This window comes from Phodopus roborovskii, unplaced genomic scaffold (genome assembly GCF_943737965.1).
Source record: "Phodopus roborovskii unplaced genomic scaffold, PHOROB, whole genome shotgun sequence".
NCBI lineage: Eukaryota > Metazoa > Chordata > Mammalia > Rodentia > Cricetidae > Phodopus > Phodopus roborovskii.
The window spans coordinates 3,681,487-3,704,884 of NW_026126515.1; the positions used below are offsets into that span (position 1 = coordinate 3,681,487).

The 23,398-nt window shown below is 41.8% G+C and overlaps 1 protein-coding gene across 5 annotated transcripts in view; it reads left to right on the plus strand.

Moving 5' to 3' along the window:
- Positions 1–23,398, plus strand: part of Pcnx1 (pecanex 1) — a 131,270-nt gene that overhangs the window by 93,618 nt on the left and 14,254 nt on the right. For all 5 annotated transcript variants that reach the window (XM_051196259.1, XM_051196261.1, XM_051196260.1 and 2 more), the window contains 12 exons: positions 281–386; positions 2,892–2,984; positions 6,189–6,339; positions 8,342–8,483; positions 9,475–9,652; positions 10,395–10,503; positions 11,247–11,376; positions 14,559–14,617; positions 17,044–17,259; positions 18,892–19,145; positions 20,945–21,175; positions 23,073–23,173. In XM_051196259.1, the coding sequence (XP_051052216.1) occupies positions 281–386; positions 2,892–2,984; positions 6,189–6,339; positions 8,342–8,483; positions 9,475–9,652; positions 10,395–10,503; positions 11,247–11,376; positions 14,559–14,617; positions 17,044–17,259; positions 18,892–19,145; positions 20,945–21,175; positions 23,073–23,173 (1,770 nt within the window). The remainder of the gene's footprint in view (positions 1–280; positions 387–2,891; positions 2,985–6,188; positions 6,340–8,341; positions 8,484–9,474; positions 9,653–10,394; positions 10,504–11,246; positions 11,377–14,558; positions 14,618–17,043; positions 17,260–18,891; positions 19,146–20,944; positions 21,176–23,072; positions 23,174–23,398) is intronic.

Genomic DNA, 23,398 nt, shown 5'->3' on the forward strand with positions numbered 1-23,398 from the left:
TGTGGTTGTCTACAAGAGCAGAATGTGCTCTCACTTGTTGAGTGCCATGGTAGTGGTTGTTTTTGTTTTGTTTTTCTTTTCAAGTTTTAATGGCAGTGTTTTCACTGTATGCTTATTTATGTCAAAATAAACTTTTTTAGAATTTACATGTCTCAGTGATTAAATGTAGTTAGATTATTTGGTTTTATACTGCAAATAACCTTGCATGTTTAAATTACTAGCTCTCGAGTTCCATAAATATTTTCTAGTAAATACTTTCTCTTATTTTGTTCAAATAAAGCTCTTTGATGCAATCCAAGATTTTTCCAAAAACTGAAGAGAAAAACCCAGAGGACCCTCTGTCTGAAGTGAAAGACCCACTGCCGGAAAAGCTTAGCAATTCCGTTGTAAGTATAGCTTTTTAAACCATGGCAATACTTATGGCAGATGATTGTGTCATATATCGAATACATTGGAAAGTCTTTAGTAACTGAAGGAATACAGTGCTATTAAATATTGTTCATTGTTTCCAGTCCAGATGTTAACATACTAGTTAAGCAGCCTCCATCCTAAAATTCCAGAGTAGTCTAGACCAGAGTCTAAAACTATGTGAACATTGACATGTCTCACATTAGTCTGATGTGATAAATCATGGGCTCACTGATAATGCTATTTTCCTTACCATCTGACTGTTAGACACACAGAAAAAAAAAAATCAACATTATTATTATTGTTGTTGTTTTTATTATTATTATTTATGTGTGGCTCATCTTCCCAAAGTATGTCATGCTATATATGGAAATATTCCCAAATCTGCAAACATCACAGTCTTTCATAGTCATGGTCCTGAACATTTTGGATAGGAGATAGTTAGCCTGCATAAGAAAGCTCCTGTCCTCACAATTGATCTCAGTGTAGAAGAGTATGTTAAAAGGTTTCATGTTGAGTGAAATTAAATCATTTCATTGATCCTAGAAATGCCTGCCCTTCTCAGGGGAGACAAAGATCTGAAAGTTGAATACAAAATGAGTCTTTAACCTCATTTCATTTTCCCTGGTTTCATTTACTGGTGGTCAACTCCAGGCCCAAAATATGAGCTGGAAAATTCCACAAGTAGATAATGTATAAGTTTTAAATTGTACACCACACTGAGTAGGAGCATGAAGTATTGCACTGTTCCACACAGACACAACACAGACCCTTGTTCAAATGTCTGCTGTGCACATCGCTCCTACCTGTCAGTTACCTAATAGTCACCATGGTAACTGGTGTAGCCATAGGATGGAAGTCGCGTCTGTAGTTTAGGTGTCCGTGAGGACTGTGGGACTTAGTATCTATGGGTAATTGCAGGCTACTGTTTAAACTGTTTGACATAAGTTAAATTTTATTATTATTCCTTTTGACAAAAACAATAACCTGTGCCTTGTACTTCATTTCTCAAGGACAATATAAAACGTGTGTTTGGGGGCTGGAGAGGTAGCTCAGCAGTTAAGAGCACTTGTTCCTCTGCAGAGGACCTGAGTTCAATTCTCACCACCCTCATGGCAGCTTGCAACTGCGTATAACTCCAGTTCCAGGCAATGTAACAGCTGGTTTCTGCAAGCATTGCATGTTGTAGACAGACATGCATATAGACAAAACACACACATAAATACATAGAAACATTTAAAAATGTAGTGTCTAGGTCAAAGAAAAGAACTGTCTACTAATATATACTTATTAGAGTACTTAGTTCAGTTTAGTGATTCATAATGTTACTTTATTCACTTGAAAAGTGAATTCTAGAGATTCATAGATGTTTTGTAGGGCAAAACACACTTTTTTCTGTTTTATTTTAGATTGGTTTTCTTCTGTTGTGCTGCAGATTGAACCCAGATTCATACTTGCAAACACTCTGCTGTTAAAAACTATGTCCCTGATCCCCTCACTTTCGATTATTTGTCTGAATGATGAACTTACTAGGTATTAATTAGACGTAATATTTCCTTTCAGTGGACATGACTTCACAAATTCTTTACTGCAGGATAAAATTGAAGCAGGTTCTCTTCTGATTTTAGTTTCTGTGTTCATGTTAAGCTTAGTGGAATGTTACCTGCAATTTACATGTCCACTCATCAGTAGATGGCCAGGGATAGCAAAGCGATCCTATTTTTTTTTTTTTTTTTTTTACTATAGAGTTGAATATGCTTCTAAAAATTCAAAACCTGAAATGTTCCCAAATCATTGTTCAAAAAAGAAAGCTTGGATTTTAGAGTAGTTTTGATTTCAGATTTTTCATTTCTGTCTGGGACCCTCAACTGGCAGAGTCCACATAAGTGCTCCAAACGCTAAATGGACTCCAGAGTTGAAAACACTAAGTCTAAATAAGGATTCACAGCCCTGTAAAACCAGTGAAAGAACCCAATCTTAGGAAAAATAGGATGTGTGCATGCAATATTGATGCCTCAGAAGATCAGCTCTAGTCTTGTTTGTCAAGAAAAAAGTAAAATGTACTGACCAATGAGGGGAAAATCTTACAAGATTTTATGTTTATAGCATTCGAAACTAGGTAACATATAGTACCAAACTCTGAGGAAACCCCAAAATATGAGAAAATTGAGAAAGAAAATAAGATTTATTCTACATAATTATTTCACATAAGAAATACCTATAAATACTGAAGTGTATCAGTGCAAAATTATTTCTTAAGATTTTCCAATTGGGAAACAAACAAAAGGAGTTTTTTGTTTATTTGTTTGTTTGTTTGTTTTTTAATTGTATTAAAGAGAAGTCTGGTGGCATTTGGGAGGTAGAGGCAGGATTGGGCATTCAGGGTCATTCTCAGCTACTGACAACTTGGAGCCAGCCTGGATTGCATGCGAGCCTATCTTAAAGAAGTATGTAATGTTTGATGATTGCCCTCTGTCCCACAGAGTGAGCGTTTACAGTCCGACCTGGTGGTGTGTGTCGTTATTGGTGTGCTGTATTTTGCCATCCATGTCAGCACAGTGTTCACAGCATTGCAGGTAAGGAGTCCTCTCGTTTGAGTTGATAGAAAGTAGCTTCACTGAAATACCTGCACTGTTTGCTTGGTTTGGGGTTACCGTTTTTAGGAGTAAGTTTTCCTCCTTCTCATTTTTATACACGTACACTGGGTATTCTTCTTGTCACACACCCAACCCCTGTCAGCCCCTACCAGCCCTCCCCCAAACCGCTTCCCCCTTCTCATTATTGATTTTGTTTAGTGTCCCGTGTAATTGAACCAGAGCCTGAGTGTGGAACTGATTATGAGGACCTGGTGGGCTTACCATGGGTACACCCTCAATCCTGTGCCCTCTTTTCTAGTATCTGTTGGGGCCCACGAGTCCTCCCCATCCTAGCTGACTGTTAGGAGGACCTGGCTTCTGTTAACTCAGTGCTAGCATATATGAGTTTTGTTTAAGTATTTTGTCAACTTTTCTCTGGGCTATAAATCTTTGTGAGAGGCTCAGGAGCTTTTCCTGTTACTGCAGTCCTCATTTCCTCACTCACCTGCTGGCTACAGACTTCAGATCCTGTCCATGCATCATTCCAGAAGCTCCCCAACTGTTCCCTAAAGGTTTTCCACAGAGCAAGCGAGCCTAGAGAAAGCCCCAGCCAAAATGCATTCCTTTAGAATCTCATTCACAAATAGCATACCATCCTTCTTAGTTCTCTTGGTCACAAAGGCTAACTGGGATGGCATGGGAAGCAAATATACAGAGGCACAGACACTAGGAAGTCAGGGCCATGGGGGACATCCTGGAAGCCGGCTGCCAGCCTGGCCTCGAGCCCTCATGATTCATGTCCCTCCTGTATGTAAGTATGTAAGGGATGTGCGGTTTTTCTTTTTCTTTCTCCTAAACTCCACAGGCTTTCCTGAGCTGGAAGAGTTGAGTCCTGATATCTAGGCAAGTTCAGGGATGGGTACAACCTTGGGCTCTGCTCCTCATGTGCAATCCACACAGGCTGGCCTTCTATCTGAACGCCACCTTGTCCTTTGACAGAGCGAGATCAAGGACAGCTAGGAACACACAGAGAAACCACCCCCTTAAAAAGAAAGTGTGTTGAGGCCTTTTTTATGTCAGGATAGTGTTCTGGACTTACAGATTTGGGCTGTTATTCATGAGAGCGTCCTTATCCTCTGATGTTGACATCTGTACCACTGAGGGTTGGTTCCGATTAGTTGGTTTTCCCCCATCACTCTGAGCTGTGGTGTCCTGATTCTTAGTACATACATAATTTTATTTATTTTTTTTCAGTTTCACATGTGTACATGTCACTTGTGGCCACTTTTACCTCCTAGCTCCCTACTACCCCTGGCCACCCTCCCACCTCACAAATCTCTGTGTTCATGTCTACTTGTTTTGTTTTGTGACCCACCAAGATTAACCAGGGCTATCTGTATGACAGTGGGGTTAAAACTCTCCATCGGAGTGTGGTGGGCTCTTCAGCAGAATCTCCCAGAATCTGTTCAGAGGTAAAGGGTCGAGCCCTGCTGCTCCCTCCTCGATCTGTGACTGTGACTGAATGTTGGTAAGGGCTGGCCTTGTGGCCCAGCGGTTCTCTTGGGTCTAATGGATGCTGCCTCAGAGCCCTTTCTTTTTCCCAGCTCTGCCTCCCATAGCGTTCCCTGAGCTGCAGATCAGTACTGAGACTGTGAAGTTCCAGGTTTAGAGTTGGGCTTACATGTCTGACTTGTTTTCTGCATTTGGGGCAGAGTCTCTAAGTTCACACTGTTCTTTGTAAGGGTAGGCCTTCCTGATTAAGGCTGGAGCTGCTTTTTTCTGTAGGTAGAGTTATAGGTATTTAGAAGGCAGTTTGCTGCTGTGTCTGTGTAGTTAACCATCAGAAATCTATTCCCTGCATGAGCCTGCCACCTCCCCAGACGTGGGTTGTTAGCGAGTACCAGACATTGGTCCAGCACATCCCCTCTGGAGCAGGTCTTGAATGTGTTCAGAGGGCCATATGGGTGCTGAGTGGATGCCATCAGTGTAAATTTTACCTCATTAGGTGTTAATTTTTGGGTTTCCAGAAGTACTTGAACATTGTTCCGAGATACTGTTAGTACTTGTTAACAGTTTGATCCCCTCAGGGCTTGCTTTTTGTTAAAGCGGTGTATGAGGTGGGACAGGGCCCAGGATTTCCCTGTTTAGGCCTCTCTTGGTGCATGTGAATCTTGCGTTTCTCAGGCTTGCTTGTGAGGGTGGCACTCTTCCAGTCTTGTGAGAGTGCTGTGTGCTTTCTTGTCCGCTCCCTCCTATGGTTCCTATATTTTCCTCATGTGTGTGGCTCCCATCCCTGAGGATACCTGAAGGGCTGACCGGTCTGCAGATCTCAGGTCTGCTCTGCCCTTTCCCTTGGGTTCACTGTCTCTGCTAGTGAAGCCCCAGTTCTGAGAGCGCCTCCTCTTGGAGCCATGAGTGGTCAGGCACAGCCCCCTTCGGTGGCTCCCTTCCCTTTCCTGGGCACGGGCTTATTTCTGGAGCTGTTACCTAGTACAAGCCACTGGGTTGCGTGTTTTCTTCAGTTTTGGTTCTTTGCTATGCGAGGGTAAGTCACTGTTCCCCACTTGGGCAGAGGCAAAGGCTCCATCAATTATTTGCTATTGTTAAATATGTTTGCTTGTATTTCTTCGCTCCAATTTGAACTCTGAATTCCTGAACACCCTCAGGGGTGTTCCCAAGGGGGCTCCAGGGTTGCTAAGTATATATGTTTTGGTTTTAATATGGGAAGAAATGGTGTTGATCCTTCCTTCTGTGAATCTAGTTGTACAAGGCACCCGCCTGTGACAGCACAACATGCAAAAACAAAAGACACTTTGTTCTACTCTGTTCTGCTCTTCTCTCAGACTGACTTATGTTCCTTATCCCCACTCGTTCAAACACTTGAATCCATTGCTCACCGAGTCACAGAGAACATTCTTGAAGCAGAAAGCAACAATTCTAGTCACTTTCATGGAATATAGTGTCAGACACCAAAGTTACTAAACATGTTTCAGATATTACTAAAGCAAGTCAGCAAATGTTCAGTGGTTCATTTAGGCAGAAAAAAACCCCACAGGTACAGTAAAGTTACACTGTATCTTCTAGATTCTAAGATTGACTTTGCTCTTCCCCTATTGAATGGAAAGTGGAACCAGCCACCTGGGAGCTGTGCAGTGAGCCGGGCGGCCGGAGCTCCTAACACCCTGGCCTCTGTTCTTCTTTCAGCCTGCTCTCAAGTACGTGCTGTATGCCCTGGTTGGCTGTGTGGGGTTTGTAACCCATTACGTGCTGCCTCAAGTAAGGAAGCAGCTGCCGTGGCACTGCTTCTCCCGACCTCTGCTCAGGACAGCCGAGCACAATCAGTACGAAGTTCGAAGTAAGTGTCCTTACACCCTTGGTCTCGTGGCTCACTTTCCCACGCCAGCAGCTGGCTTAACCAGGCGTTATGGGTCACGCTCGGGCTCGTTTGTGTTTCTTGCGTGGATTTGAAGCTCCTGGTGAACCATCTCCTGTAGGGCACTGTCTGCCCTGAAAGAGCAGTGTCTGTACCCCAAGACCATCTCCTCAGAGCAGACTTCCTGCTCTAGCTGTTCTCAGACCTGTCACTGATGCATCTTGCATGTGACTTTTCTATCTAGCAGTCCCTAGTTTCTAACTCAGGCTTCGGAAGGAAGAGGGGCCTTTGTCCCTTAGCCCACTAGCAGCACTGTCCTACTTTAGAACAATAGAAACAAACCTTTGTGCAGTTGCTATTCAGATCTAGGATAAGGCATAAAATGACTCAAAAAGAAATAGAAGGCCTGCCCATTTAGCAAGCTCTGCCTTGCACTGTGAACTGTGACTTACTTGTCCTTGTGCGTTAGCCCTGTGATGGGCCATTGCCTATGCACAGGTGACTAAATCAGCCAAGTTTCCCTCCTTGGTCTTCAGTGAACTGCTATAGGGAATGAACGACTCACCCAGTCATTTAATGATGAGTTGGTATTTATGAAGAACACTGAAGCCTTTGAAACTTTAACAAAGTTGACTTTTGTCCTCACAATGCCCCTCTTAGTGGAACTGACTGAAGCAGCCTGGTGCCTCAGTGCTGACCACTCCTTGGACCCTGGAGAGGCAGCCCAGTACTAATGAGCAGTGTGATGGAGGCCCTTTACAAATTATGTGCCTGTGTGTGTGTGTGTATGTATGTGTGTGTGTCTGTGTGTCTGTGTGTGAGCGCGCGCACGTGCGTGCGTGCGTCTTTATGCCAGAAGAAGGAATCAGACCCCATTATAAATGGCTGTGAGCCACCATGTGGGTGCTGAGAATTGAACTCAACCTCTGGAAGAGCAGCTAGTGCTCCTAACCACTGAGCCAGCTCTCCAGCCTAGTATGTGCCCTTTTAATAAGGGAAGGATTTTGTGAAACTGTAAAAATTGGTATTAGCCTGCTCTTGGCATCAAAAAAGTAGCATGGAGTGAGAAGCTTTCATTTTTTTTTATGATAAACTATTTCCATCACTTTTATAAGTAAATAGTACCAAATATGTCTAGTTTGCTTTTAAAATCAATAGTTTTAGTGGTTGTGTATTTCCTTAATGTCTAAATTTTTACAGGTTTTGAATCACCATAACAATTGTGACCTATTGAAAGTTCTAAACTATAGTAAAGTTTTGTTTCCTTGTACTGGTGTTAGAAGTAAAGACTTCCTAATCACCAACTGTACTGTTTGAGCAAGCCAGAGAACTGTGAAGTCATGATGAACATGACTTCAGTAAGCTGGGTGAATGTAAACCTTACATATGTGTAACTTAAGCATACTCCTTAGCATTTAAAAACCAGATACTTTAATAGATCTTACTTATTTAGGGATGAGGCACAGCCTAAGAATCTTTAGTAACTTCTGCTGCATACAAATACAGAAGATGAGAGAAATCATAGATAAAAATAAGGTCTCAAGAAATGGAGGTTATGCTGGAGGTGCAGTTCCCTTGGCCTGACCCACAACTTTACACAAACAGCTTATAAAAGTAAACTTAAGTGTAAGTTGTGTTCAGGTTGGAAAGTGTGTGTGTGTGTGCGCGTGTGTGTGCGTGCGTGCGTGCGTGCGTGCGTGCGTGTGTGTGTGTGTGTGTGTGTGTGTGTGTGTGTGTGTGTGTTTTGGGGGATATGAGGTATTTCAAAGCACATAGAAATTGACTGTTGAAGTATGGATTTCTTTTCTTTTTTCAATTTATGCTTAATATATTACCTTTTTTTTTTTTTGAAGTATGGATTTCTTATGCTTTTGTGCTGATAGCATCAAGCTGAATTTGAGTCATAAGTCCATCCTTCTTACCATACGCCCTCTGCTTTGATCATTGTATGAACTATGATCTTCTTGGCTTTTTGCCTCATCAGATGCAGCCACTATGATGTGGTTTGAAAAACTTCACGTGTGGCTTCTTGTTGTGGAGAAGAATGTCATCTATCCACTGATTGTCCTTAATGAACTTAGCAGCAGTGCAGAGACAATTGCCAACCCAAAGAAACTGGATGCAGAGTAAGTCCATAGTCTGTAATGTGTGTGCTTAGATTAGTGCAGTGATAAACAATGCCTTACACTTGGTAAAGCCATCTCTAGTCACTAGCCAGGTCATTAAACACTGTATCTCTGGCTCAGGTGAAAATTTCTTTTGTCTTCCCTTCTTTGGACATCACTGTTTTTACTGTTCTGACTCCTTACTGTCAATCAGTATTTCATGAGAGGACACTAATTGAGTAAAGTTAGATTGGGGGCTGGCTAGATGGCTCAGCAGGTAAGGGTGCTGCCGCCAAGCTTCATGCCCTGAGATCAATCCCTGGGACCCACATAGTGGAAGGAGAGAACCAACTCCAGCAAGTTGTCTTCTGACCTCCATACATGCTGTGGCCAGTGTGCATGTGCACATACACACATGTGCACTTGTAAAAAACATAATTTAAAAAATTAAAAATAAAATTAGTTTTAATATTAGCTGGCAAGTTTGGGAGATGGTTGTGTGTACTGTGTAAATCAGACTGGGGTTGGTCATTTGCCTACATGGTCATCTTATCTATAATCACACTCACTAGTTTAGCTCCATATTATGGCATGTTTTTCATATATTAAATGCAACTAATATTAAAGTGATAGAAGTTTAAAACTAGAGAACTAGATTTCAGAACTATAACTTTATTTTTAAACTTGCTTATTTATGTACAGGACAAAGATCTTAGTATATAATAATAAAAAGAATACTATGTTAGTACCTTTCAGGATGTAATAATGCTTATCCGTGGAAATTATTGTTATTATGTATATATTTCGTGAGACAAAGGAGTTGACACTGACCTTGTGATCTCTTAAGTTCTGGAATCATGGGTGTACACACCCATCTTGCTCTTATAAATCAATCCCAGAGATTTAAATCTGGCCCATATTGTAAGCTTAGTGGGTTCATAGTAACTTCAGGGTTGGTGGGTGCTGGGTCCTTCAGCTGCGAGCTGACGGGCTGTGCCTCTGTCTGTGACAGGTTGGGAGCTTTGATGATCACCATCGCTGGCCTAAAGCTGCTGAGGTCCTCCTTTAGCAGCCCCACGTACCAGTACATCACTGTCGTCTTTACTGTGCTCTTTTTCAAGTTTGACTATGAAGCCTTCTCAGAGACAATGCTGCTGGACCTATTCTTTATGTCCATCCTGTTCAGCAAGGTAATCTACCCCAGAAGGAGCGTCTGTCTGCAGAGATGCTCACTCCCTAAGTGAATGAATGCTTGCTTGCTGAGGTCTATGCTGCTGTCTCATTTGCCTTACTGGCTTTTAAGTGACAGTCCTCTTCAGTCCCCAGTTTTTCTGGAGCATATTAAAAGCTTGTCACTGTGGTTCATAGGCGCCAGAGTCAGATGAGGCTTACATGTGGACTGTATCCACCTGTAGTGACAGATGCCTAGTACAAAGGAATTGCTGTTCAATGGGCAGTGGCCACTGCATTAAAGAAATTGTTTCCTGGTTCCTTGTGTCATTACATTTGGAGCATACTTTACTCCCAAGCTTTAAAGTTCAAGGGTAATGTGTCCTGGGATAAAATACATGAATGTATTAGAGACACCTAGAGTTTCTGCTCAAGGACAGGAGATTTGTGGCTTCTGCCCCTCATTTTGCTTATAGTAGTAGCATAGTAGCAATACCACAACTGTCCAGAAGAGGGCAGATAGCTCTTAAAACACCAATCTTTAAGTCTGTGTATTACATGCATACACACACACACATATATGTTTATATTAAAATAATGCCAATGTTTTGGCAGTCGATAAATCTTGTCTTACTGTGCAATTGGAAAATAATTTCAGTGTCATTTCCCTGATAGGAAGAAGGCACATTTTATAGGCCTTTTGTTTTCTGATTGAAGAGCCTGCTTAGTATTTTCCTGACAACTTTTCCCTTCTTTCCACAGCTTTGGGAACTCCTCTATAAACTTCAGTTCGTGTATACCTATGTCGCGCCCTGGCAGATCACTTGGGGCTCTGCATTCCATGCTTTTGCTCAGCCCTTTGCGGTGCCCCGTATCCTTCACTACAGTTTATGAGAATGGCTAGTCATATCCTTGATGAGAATGTCAGCCTACAGTTACTCTTTACAGCAGACATAAATGCCAGGATTGGTGACGAGCCAGCAAGGCTCACAGGCGCTGGAGAACAACTGCCTATCCTGACGTACGCTGTGCAAGCCACAGAGTAGCCAAACTCGAGGAAAGAGTAAGGATTTGTAATGAGTAATGCTAAATATTTCTAAATATTTTATTAAAATGTAAGTTATGAATGTTATTAAAGTCTAGGAACTTTTAATGCCCTTGGAACAAATCAACAGACCATTTTTCGTAACAATCGTAATTTAATTTCTGGGTGAAAATTTCCCTCCTTCTCATGCTTGAGAAGCACTTTAAAATAACTGTGAAAACTAATGACTCCAGCCGCGTGTGAATGCAGACTTTGAGTGTTTTCGGTTCAGTGCTGCAATTTTTTAAAAAGTATTTCATGACATGTATTTACTTACTGTGCACGTGTGTTGCACATGTAGAGGTCAGAAGACACCTGGGAAGAGTCAGCTCTCTCCTTCCAGCAGAATGCTGAGGCTTGGCAGCAAGCACCATCACCTGCAGAGCCCTCTCATTTGGCCCCAATTGTGTTTCATCACAAGACTGACACATGGACTTTCCTTGTCTCTGTGTGTGTGTGTGTGTGTGTGTGTGTGTGTATGTGTGTGTGTGTGTGTGTGTCGTGTTTGGTCCTTAACCATTTCCTCATAGATTCAGCTATGCTGTTCGTTCAGGCAGCCGTGTCCGCCTTCTTCTCCACGCCGTTAAATCCATTCCTAGGCAGTGCCATATTCATCACCTCGTACGTTAGACCCGTGAAGTTCTGGGAAAGAGACTACAAGTGAGTAAATAAAGTACACAGAAGCTAGTTTCTGTCTTTTTACAGGGAAAAAAAATCACATCATTATGGAAAATTTCCTTTTATTATAATTTGTTGTAATAAAATATTGGGTTTTCCCAAAATTTTACAATTTTTTTTTTGTTTGTTTGTTTGGTTGGTTGATTTTGTTTTTTGGTGTTATGATTTGTTTTTCAAGACAGAGTTTCTCTTTGAGACCTGGCTGCCCTATAGACCAGGCTGGTCTCGAATGCACAGAGATCCACCTGTCTTTGCCTCCCAAATGCTGGGATTAAAGGTGTGTGCTGCCACTGCCAGCTACAAGTGTTTTTAAAGTTTGCAGATTATATAGTGGAGAAAATTGATCTTTAATTTTTCATCTATTTATACTATTCTTAAAAGTATAGTCCTAATTATACTCTTTTTCTGCATATTCTTCAATGACATCTTGGAATTAGTCCCTATCAGTAACACTGTGACACACGTTATACAGCATTACACCATTATAACTACTATGGTGAGCTATAGCATATTTTCCTTAAAAAATTCTTAGGAATATGTTTCTAGAGCTAACCTCTTAGATATGTCTTTGCCTTTTCAGGAAGAAAAGGCATACAGACTTTGTTTCTTAGACTGGCTGTTTAGTCTAATGCTTAGAACAGCTTGCCCAGTTTGTCCACATATGCTCTTTTTAAAGGAAAAGTTGCTGAGTCATTCTGAGTGAGGGACGTGAACAATTGTGTATTTACGTGTTGTTCTAGAAAACAGCTTGTCTGGATTTATATTCTCACCGTCCCATGGTGTCTCTCTCTACACTGCAGTGCAATGACATTTGTACTCAGGAAGATGGTGGTTTCAGCTTTGACACAGGGATCCAGATTGTAAGCTTGACATTTCTGCTTTGGCCCCTCATCTGAAACTGTAGGGGGTGTTTCCCATTTTCATTACTTTCTGTGTCATATTTTTCTGGGCCAACTCCCGACCAGAAGTTATATTCTGTGATAGCAGTTCTTAACAGTTTGTATCAATATTTTTGGTACCCTTAAAAATACTCAAGATGCCATAGCATTTAAATAGAAGTTTTATTCAACAACATTTTCAAAGAAATCCTTTTAAGAATTCAAATGTTTATTCATTTAAAATCTATCATTCCCGAACTCAGAGTCTGAAGAATGAGGATTACAAATTTGAAATCAGCTTAGACTACATGGCAAGACCCTATCTCTAAAAACAAAATCCATATTAACATAAATACCATTTTAAGCTGAGAGTATTTCCCACCCACCAAAGTTTGAGTAAGATTGCAGTGTCCAGTTTTGCAAACCTTTATAATGTCTTGCTTGCGGAAAGACAGGTTAGGTCCATGCTTCATGCTGTTGCATCAGTCTCTTGCAGGGTGTCATTTCCCTTGAAATAAAGGAAGAAAATCTGTCCTCACAGATACACTGTGTGCTTTTTTATAAATATTCTGAGTGTTCTTATCTGGATGTGTGTATGTATGTGCATTGCGTATTAACTTCTATTTGAGGAATTCAGAAGAGGGCATTGGATCTCCTGGAACTAGAGTGAAGGACAGTCATGAGCCACTATGTGGGTACTGGGGACCCAACCCAGGTTTTCCACAAGAGCAGCTACTGCTCTTAACCACTGGGCATCTCTCTGGCCCCAGAAAGAAGTATTTTAGACAGTTGTAGGTGTCTTTCCTTGATCTCTCACCAAAACTCAAGAAGAAATGGTGGTGTGGGGTTTTTTTTTTTTTGTTTTTGTTTGTGTGGGGAGATTATTTGTTTTTTGGGGGTGGGTTGTTTGTATTATGTTTTGTTTTTCAAAATAGGGTTTCTCTGTGTAGCCCTGGCTGTCCTGGAACTCACTCTGTAGATTAGAGTGGTCTCAAACTCAGATATTCAGCTACCTCTACTTCTTGAGTGCTGGGATTAAAGCCATGTGCCACCAACACCTGGCAAATAATGATTTCTTAAAAACTAGTTTTAGGGTGGAATCTAAACTGAATCTGAACATTGAGAAGTGTGCTTTGTCTACACTGATCTATTCATCTTCTTTGAGAGATTTTGCTTGTACATAAACCTCAAGTGCTGGGTAGAATCATTGTATGGCCCTTTAGAAAGATGTTCACAGTATCACCAGTCTCAGAAGAGGAGTTGTAAAGTGTGTTGCACACTCACGGTTGTGGTACAAGTTTTCCAAATTCTGTTATTTTGCTTGAAGTTTTGGATTTTGTTGTTGTGCTGCTGCCATGCTTCCCTTGAAGTGACAGGTCGGTCTTCTCTGTGCTGATACATGCCTGTAAAGCAACACATCTGAGTAACTTCATGCTTTTTTCACCATCTTGAAGTGAAGTGACAGTGGTTTTTTTTGTTTGTTTGTTTGGTTGGTTGGTTGGTTTCGGAGCCTGTAGTTCTGATTGATGCACAAGACAGTGTAGCACTTCAGAGTGGCTGGAGTGCTAGATGAATTGTCTGCTTTTGCATACAGAATACCGACGTGGCCTGTACTGAGGAGTGACAGTTCTTACTTTCAGCTCTGCTGCTTTCCTTGGGATTTCTAGACAGATGAGTTAACTGATTTCATGTGTGTGGTGGTGAAGGCTGGGTGGTGGTGAAGGCTGGGTACCGTGTGAGCCCCTGCCTGGTTCATGCTCAGGCACCAACCTTACGCTGCCAGTGCAGGTGTCAAATGCTGAGAAACAGCAAGCACAGCTTGGTATTGGGATAGCTCTGACTTGGAAAACTGAGAGAGCCTTTGCTTCTCCCGGCTCCATCTGGGAAGCTGACCTTCTGTGGACCACAGGGCTTCTGGGCATAACTAGGTATACATTCCCCTGAGAAGAAGCTTCCATGGCCATGCACTTAGGAGAGCTGTGTGTAGTCAGTATTTTTTCCTTCTGGTCAATTTTCATTTTCAGTACATTCATAGGTGTCTTTTTATACTCTTTAATGAAACATGAATTAGAAGAACACTTGTGTTTATGTGTTGTGAAGGTATGAAGGAAAATAAAAAATTTTAACTGTAAGTCTGTGCTACTAAATTGATTATTATCTAATCATAGTTTTTTTTCCCAGAGATTTTCCTACAGAGTTGAGATTTATCTGTCTTGTAGTTTTTCTCTTGCTTTTTTTTTTTTTAAGTATAAAATACTAAAAATGTTTTATTTTTGTTTCCTTCAGCACAAAACGTGTGGACCATTCAAATACCAGATTGGCTTCTCAGCTTGATAGAAATCCAGGTAATAACCCTGTCTGTAAAGAGACAAGTCAGAGGGTTTGCTTTATGTGTTTGTGTGTACATATGCACGTGGGTGAACATGTGCACGCACACGCACCCCTATCCTACCCCCGCCACACAACACATCCATAGCTTCACTCCCCACTTACTATAAACTCTCTAAAAGTAGCTCCATTTGTCTGTTTGACACAGGATCCCTATGTAGCCCACTCCTGGCTTTGAACTTATAATGAAGTACAGACTGGCCTTAATTCACCATCCTCTTGCCTCAGTCTCCTGTAGGCTTTGGATTACAGGTACAAATAATCATTTCTTAAAAGCTAGATATCCTGTACTTTTTTCTTTTTTACTTTAGCAAAGCATAGTATATGTGACCTAGCACATATCCAGTATATATACTCATCCTTGATAAAATGTATCTTAAGAATGCCAACAGGAATTTTAAATATGCCATTCAAGTACAGTTCTTATGGAAGCTAAGTAGAAATCAAATGAAAACTAGATAAGAATGTTGAGTGTGCCAGCATGTGTCCTTAAACCTTTCTCCCAAGTGCTAAGTAAATATTAAATTTTAATTTTTTTTAATTAATTGTATGAATGGATATTATTGGGAATTTTCATACAAACCCAAGGTGATGCTTCAGTGGGTAGAATTTGAATGGCGGTATCAATATCCAGAGTTTGATTCCTAGCTTATTTGGAAAATCTCATTTTATCACCCTATTCCTGGAAACATTGCTGCTCCAACTATGTGAGACTAATGAATCAGTTAATTAGCTCAGGAAACTAATTAACATTATTCCCAAATAGACTGGAATATGTTTCCGTTTAATTTCTTCAAATGCTCTATCCATCTGAGAAACCAAACTCTAAGAATCAAATTGATTTTCAATTAGGAAATGGAACTAGGGAGAGCCCTTTACTGGGATTGCTCACTTACAGCCTCATGGGGGCAAAAAACCACCTCATCTCCAACACGTGCTCACACAGGCTTGGGATTCTTGGTCCCTGGTCACACTATGCTTAGAAAGAAATCACACAACTTTTTAATGGGCAGACATACAATTAGACTCACATTTCCCCCTCATTGTCTTAATGTGTAGTTAGTGTGAGTTTAAAATCGTTCCCAAGCCTTGAGTATTTGCCTCCCTCCAGTACTCTGACTACAGCTCAGGGCTGCTGCTGCAAAGGTAACCGGCTGTTATCCTGTCCATCACGAATTGGCGGTGGTTTTGCCAGTGCTTTTCTTCAGTATAGCTCACGTCCAGCTCTGCAGGTGCCGCTGCTGTGTCTGCATGTTCACTTTACCTGCTTTGTAGGAGCCTCCACAGCATTTCTTTTTAATTTGGTTCTTTTGTTTGTTAGTTAAAATGTTACACAATCTCAGCAACTTCCTTTACCAGATCATATTTTGTTCTCTTGAATCCTGTATATTTTTAATGGAAAGGTGTGTTGATATTTTGTTTGTGATCTAACAAAGCTTGCCTGAAGATCAGTGTGGCGCTAGCCACTCATTAGTTAACCATATAGGCCAGGCAGTAGTGGTTGGTGCACACCTTTAATCCCAGCACTTGGGAGAGAGAGGCAGGCAGATCTCTGTGAGTTCAAGTTCATCCTGGGCAACACAAGATTGATCCAGTCTAAAAGAGAAACAGAACCAAGTGGTGGTGGCTCACACCTTTAATCCCAGTACTTGGGACTCACACATTTTTAATCCCAGCACTAGGGAGGTGGAGACAGGAGTGATATGGGTGGGTTGGGGAGAGAGGACTACAAGGCAGGAGGAGACAGAAGTTCATTGCATTCAGTCTGAAGATTTGTAGGGACACGGTTGCCCCTTTGGTCTTCCTCCCTGTCTTCCCAGGGTCTCTGAGCTCCTAGGGGAGGTACCTAGTGGAGATCTCCTATTCCGGCTCTCTGCCTAGTATTTGGCTGTGGTCTCTGAATCTGTTCCCGTCAGCAGCCATGGAGGCCTCTCGATGACAGTTGGGCTAGGCATTGATCTGGGCTTCTGGCAGCTGGCATGGCCTCTGGTAGAACCGCCATACTTCCTTCTACTCAGAACCAACTCCTACTGTTTTCACCCCCTCCCACTGATGTCACCAGCTAGGCATGAGCCTTTGCGAGACATTGTGCGTGCAAATCATAACACTGCTTTGCTTTTGTGTACAAATTGTAGGTATATGTCATCTATTTTTTTTTTCCTGTCAACACAGCTGTAAGAGGAATTTAATTTTATGTTGTTTTGTCTCAGTCTGTAGCACAGGCTGGCCCCAAGTTTGTGGCGGTCTTCCTGTCTCTGTTCTTCAGTGCTGGGATTGCCACCCACATTGTGACTAGCTAGTTTCAGTGTTTTTAGTGATGTTATTTGTCGATACAACAGGTACTTAAAGTGAAATAAATTATTCTTAACATCTCTTCTTACAGGGTCAGATGACAACAATCTGAATTCCATCTTCTATGAACATTTAACCCGATCCCTGCAGCACAGTCTCTGTGGTGATTTGCTGTTGGGAAGGTGGGGAAACTACAGTACTGGGGACTGTTTCATCCTTGCCTCTGACTATCTCAACGCCTTAGTGCACCTCATAGAGATAGGCAATGGCCTGGTCACTTTCCAGCTGCGGGGACTTGAGTTCAGAGGTAAGTCGCCCATTCACCTCTTACTCTCATGGTGTGCTTGTGATAGCTAAGTTTTATCCCAAATGTTTAAATCCCAAATGAAAAGCTCAGAATTGCCAGCAGGAAGATGGCTTCGCTGGAAGGAGCATTTGCTGCATATCCAGAGGACCCAGCTTCCATTCATTCCCAACCAGATCAGGTGTCTTACACTTCCAGTTCTGGGTTCTGACACCCTCTGCTGCTTGCATGCATGTGGTACACATACATATGTACTCAGGGACACACGCATACACATAAAATAATAAACAAGTCTTGGGGGAGTTGGAAGAAGAGACCTTTGGGATTGTAACACAGCATTATCTTCCTCCTCCCGAAGAAAAGCGCTGACGGCACTTACGTGCAATTGGCCTGTGTCCCTGAGGGTGCTGTCTCCTGCTCTGCTCTCTTGCCAGGCCCCTTGTCACCACTTGCACGTGTTTGCTCAAGGGCTAAAGACTAAAGAACCAGAAGATAGTTAACTGAGCCGTGTTCGTAAAGCACCCTGCCATTGTCCTAATAATCTGTTGTTATTGTTATTTTCAAGACAGGGTTCCACTCTGTAGCTCTGGCTGTCCTGGAGCTCACTATATCTACAGGCTGGACTCAAATTCATAGAGCTCCACCTGCCTCTGCCTCCCCAGTGCTAGGATTGAAGTGTGTGTCACCATGCCCAATTCTCTCAGTTTTTTCAATTGAAATGAAATCACATAACCTAAAGACAACTGTTTAAACAGAAAAGACATGGTGTCCCTAGTGTACATTCACAGTGTGCAACCACTATTTCCATGCAGTTCCTTCTAGTAAAACCCATTAAAGTTACTCCTCATTGCCCCTCCTGTCAGCTCTCTGCAGCTTTATGTGCCAACAAACCAATTCATACTACACAGAAAATCATACAGTCAGAAATTGTGTTATCAAATTCTGCAACTATAACTAGCATGTATACATGGTAGGACACATGAAGTTTGCTTTATGGAAATTTCAAGTTTTATTATTGATTATATTTCTGATGGGGAACATTCAGACTTGGACATTTCTGAAGAGCTTTAGCCTTTCTAAGAAGTTCTTTGGGGTGTTTTTAGTTTGTAATGGAAAACAAGGAAGCATTTTCTTGGAAAAAGAGCCAATCAGAGGATAGCTTCTCTTGTCAAGTTGATTGGTTTGAGAAGTGCCCGGGATATGAACAAACTGTGCTTCTTCTGTGTCTGTTGCCTCTAAGTTAGAAGACCCCTCCTGACAAGGCAGCATCCTCCCGCTGTTCATTTGTGATCAGTGCACATCTTTAGGAGATGAACATTTACTCATTTGGCCTTTACTTGATATTAATGCAATTATAAGCCCATTAAAAAGTTTTAGAAATCCTTTAGTCAGAATTAAACAACTACTTTATAACATAAATCCTGGGTCTTGAATGTGCTAAAGCTTGCAGTGATCCTGCAAATGATGAAGTCTGCCTGGATTCTGGAGTTTACCACAGTTTGATGATGAATGCTCTAAGGCAAATCAATCATATATTCTGAACTGCTGTAAAATGTGTCTAAATTGTGCTCATTAGGCTTCCTTTTTCCCAATTGTTAATTTTTTGCCTTTGTCTATAACGGTCTTGTCTTTAAGGCACCTATTGTCAGCAGCGAGAAGTTGAAGCCATCACAGAAGGTGTAGAAGAAGATGAAGGATTTTGCTGTTGTGAGCCTGGCCATGTTCCTCATGTGCTTTCCTTTAACGCTGCATTTGGCCAGCGCTGGCTGGCTTGGGAAGTGGTCGTCACTAAGTATATTCTGGAGGGCTACAGCATCACTGACAATAGTGCTGCTTCCATGCTTCAAGTCTTTGATCTTCGCAGGGTACTTACCACTTACTATGTCAAGGTAAGTCTGTGTGTCTGCATAGACCTCTGAGCACAGGAGGGGTTTCTTGGGAAAGAAACGACAGGCATGTGCACACACATACATACATACATGCACATACATACATGCACACACACAGACCAGTGCACATTTTTATTCTTTCATTCATGTGTGCATTCCTCCATTCATTTTTGCTATACTAATAGCAAAGATGAAGCTCAGAGCTAAGTGAGTACTCACTACTAACCTACTTACACCTTCATAGTCTCTCAAACTTGTGTGTTGCTTCTGAGTAAAGACTTGAATTTACTAGTATCCAGAGAAGTCAACTAAAAAATACCTATGGAAAAAAAATAATAATCCCCCCATGAATATCTTGATATTGCTTATTCCATTAATAGCTGGCATCGTATCTCATGGTTTAGGACTATTGAGTATTGAGCACATGCGTATACCTGCACAACTCTTAAGACACCCAGATCTGCAGTCAGGTGGAGTTGACAAACGTTTCCAGGACTTCTGAAGGTCACATTGAGACTGTGGATCTCTATCCCAGAGAACAAAGACTTACCAGGTTTGAGGGCAAAGCCAGACTCCTCATCTGCCAAGAATAGTCCTTTATAAGTGAAGACAGTTTTTTGTTGTTTTGTTTTGTTTCGTTGAGACTGAGTATCACTGTATAGCTCTGGCTGCCCTAGACCTTGTTATATAGACCAGGTTGGCCCGGAATCTTCAGAGACCTATTGCCTATGTTTCCCTGTTGGGATTAAAAGTGTCTCATGAAGCCCAGCTAAGTCAGTATTTTTATGAGAGGCGTGTGTGGTAAGCCATGATTGAAACATCTGAATTTTTTGTATTTTACATTGTAAACACTTAGGTTCCACATTATTTGTGCTGATTTTGATGAACCTTGAGCCTTCCATTTAGTTAAACCCAAGAAGCTAAAGAACTGGATTTACAACATTACAACATTTTTTCTTAACTTGGGTATTTGTTCTTACATGTCTGTCTGTCTGTCTGTCTTCTCTCTTTTTCTCTCTGTCTCTGTCTCTGTGTGTATGTGTATGTATGTGTGTGCCTGCATGCATTCATGTGCATATGTGCCTCCCTTTATATTTGTGTTTGACTTTATTTCTTTCACTTGACCTATGGACACCAAATTTTTAACTTTTTATGAGAATTTTTTCAAAATAAATGCAGCACAATAATTTTTTACCTCTTTAAAAATACTCTGAATTCAAACACTGAAATTGATAGACTGCAAGTTGCCTTACTGAGTGTTAATTCTGAGATTCTTGAGAGAAAGACCAATTCCATAAATTGAAGCAAGCTTTAATTAAATACTGGCCACAAAGATGAACTCTGGTCAAGTCTACCTCTGAGATTCCCAGGGAGTGTGTACAAGGCAAAACCCACAATCATTGCAAATCCCATCAAATCCATTCAGGAGCAAGCATACATCCTGACATATTTCCTGCTGTGAACCTCCCACCTACATGTGATCAGGCACATCCAGTGCAGTTGGTTCAAACAGACTTGTTTAGGGAAGTGAAAACATGGAAGACCCACAACTTCCAGCATTCTAGGAAGTTATCTTGTCCTTGGGCAAGTAGAGCTTACACATTAACTTAGGCTCTTAAGATGGTTATGATTTTAAAGTACTGGGTGGTGTTTTCTTTTAAGAAGGCTTGAAGTAGCTTTCTTAAAATGTAGGTGTAGGACATGGTGTTAAAGTATTTTGAGCCATATTTGTAGACAGTAAGAAATCAGAGTGAATTTGCATTTTGATTTGACTAGAATTCTCTGTGTTTTTTAATTAGGGGATCATTTATTATGTCACAACCTCCTCCAAGTTAGAGGAGTGGCTAGCGAATGAGACAATGCAGGAAGGATTACGTCTGTGTGCAGACCGAAATTATGTTGATGTGGACCCGACTTTTAACCCAAACATTGATGAAGACTATGACCATCGTCTGGCAGGCATATCTCGGGAGAGTTTCTGTGTGATTTACCTCAACTGGATAGAGTACTGCTCCTCCCGGAGAGCAAAGGTAAGGCTATTACATGTCCTTTGCAACTCTCTGAATCCAGGTTTTAGCAAAAAAGGGAAGACTATCCTATTATTGAGTCAGCTTTTCCTGCACTTCTCAGATCCTCTGGGTCAGGTAGCATGTCTTCTTCAGAACATGTGGGCCAGGCCAACTCTGCCAGCTGAAGAATGGTCCTGCTTCCTTTTGCACCATCCTGACTGTCCAGGCAGCATGTGGTACACAAGTTCTGACTCCATACAGACTCCCAAAATCTAGTCCTTAAGCATTGCCCACCAGACTTAACTGTTTGTCTCAAATGCAAAGTCTAGACCAGTGCTGTCTTTGAGGACTTGCAGCTGTGGTGCATGTGTCCTCAGTAGTCCAGTTCACATTGTTTAACATGTCTGATTATTAGTAATCCTTTGTAATAGCGTGTGCAGCTGTGACTGCTGTTGGAGAGGGTAGGACTTTCCGTATGAAATTAGATATGCACTTTGAAAATAAAGATGTTTAGGCCTCTCCCAGGAAATTCTAATTCTGAAAGTCCAGACCACAGATATAAAAGTAGGAGTTTCCAATGGCTTTGATACAAGTGTTACCCCATGCACACATTGGGGCAGCTTATCCTACCCTGAAGTAAGATGAAGTACAGACTTTCCAACTACTGTTTCTTCTAGGCTTATGGCACTGTCACGCCCCTGGCCAGACTTAGAAAACCACAGACCCCAAGAACTATTGCCAGGTCTCACTGCCTCCTCAGGAGAAGTCTGTGGGGCTGAGCACCCAGCATCCTGTGTACTTGGTATCCTGAAGTTAGCCAGTGCCTACAGGGTTACCAAACCATTAGCCCTTACTTTCAGCTACTTGCAGGCACTCTGCCATTTGAGCATCTTCTCATCAATAGGAATGGGGTGGTTTTGTGCCTCCTGTCTAGATGTGCAGGATATGCTGATCAGAATCACCTGTTTTAAAGATGAACCGATGAGGAGGTAAAACACCCTTCTAATGGGGCAGGTCTGCAGCATTTGGCAGTCCAACATGTCACAGTTACTTAAGGGCTTCTTGCATAATGTTTGCAAATTTGGAGGGCATTTGGGGGATGTGGGTATGTTATAATATCCCTTTTCTGGCTTAGATAGTATTGAAGTACACTATTTTCTCATTCAGAAATGTCCTCTGTCCTCAAGTATTCTTGGAGGTTATTGGAAGGTTGGACGTAACTTGAAGAAGTCCTACTTCATGCCCATACATCATATATTCAAAAGTGTCACCTTGGGGGCTGGGATGGCCACACTTAAGAACACTTGCTGTTCTTGTAGAGGACCTGAGTGACTCACAACTATCGGTAACTCTAGTTTTGGGAGATCCAATGCCCTCTTCTGGCCTCCTCAGACATACATGTGGTGCCCGTACATATGCCCAGACAAAATGCTCAAACACATAAAATAAATATCTTTTGAAGCCTACTTCCAAACTGGGTGTCCCCAGTACCTTCAGACAAATTACTATCACCCACTCAGCCCTTGGGTATATTCTACTCATTCCATGCAGTCCCTGTAGAATTAAGTTATTAGTGGCATTTCCCAGCCATATACTCTCCCTTCTGCAATAGTTACTCTTTAATCAAGTCAAAATTACACCCATCTCCTTACGAGCAAGCATTATGCTCCCATAGTCGCCTAGGAAAGCCCTCTAAGCTTAGAGATGCACTGGCTCCGAGTTCAGTGACACTTTCAGTGTGGCAGGCCCTGCCTCATTCCCTCCACTCTCCCTCCAGGACAGGGTTCCATCAAGAGAACTCTTCTGGTTGTAGAGTTCAGCTCTGTCCTTGTCTGTCTCTGACTTACCCATTGAACATTTTCTGGTTTGTTACATACTTATATAGCTTTCTGATATCTAATGTTCTTTATTTTTAAAGCCACTAGATGTAGACAAAGATTCGTCCCTGGTGACTCTTTGTTATGGACTCTGTGTTCTGGGGCGGAGAGCTTTGGGAACAGCCTCCCACCATATGTCCAGGTAAAGAGGCATCTCTGTTTTCAAGAAGGTATTAGGGAGGGGATGGGGCTAAAGAGATGGCTCAGTGGTTAGCACTGGCTGCTCTTCCAGAAGACCTGGGTTCAATTCTCAGCCCACATGGTAGCTCCCAACTTTCTAACTCCAGTTTCAGGGGATTTGATGCCCTCTGTGAACATTAGGCAGGTGTGTGATACACAAACACACATGGAGACAGAGCATACACAC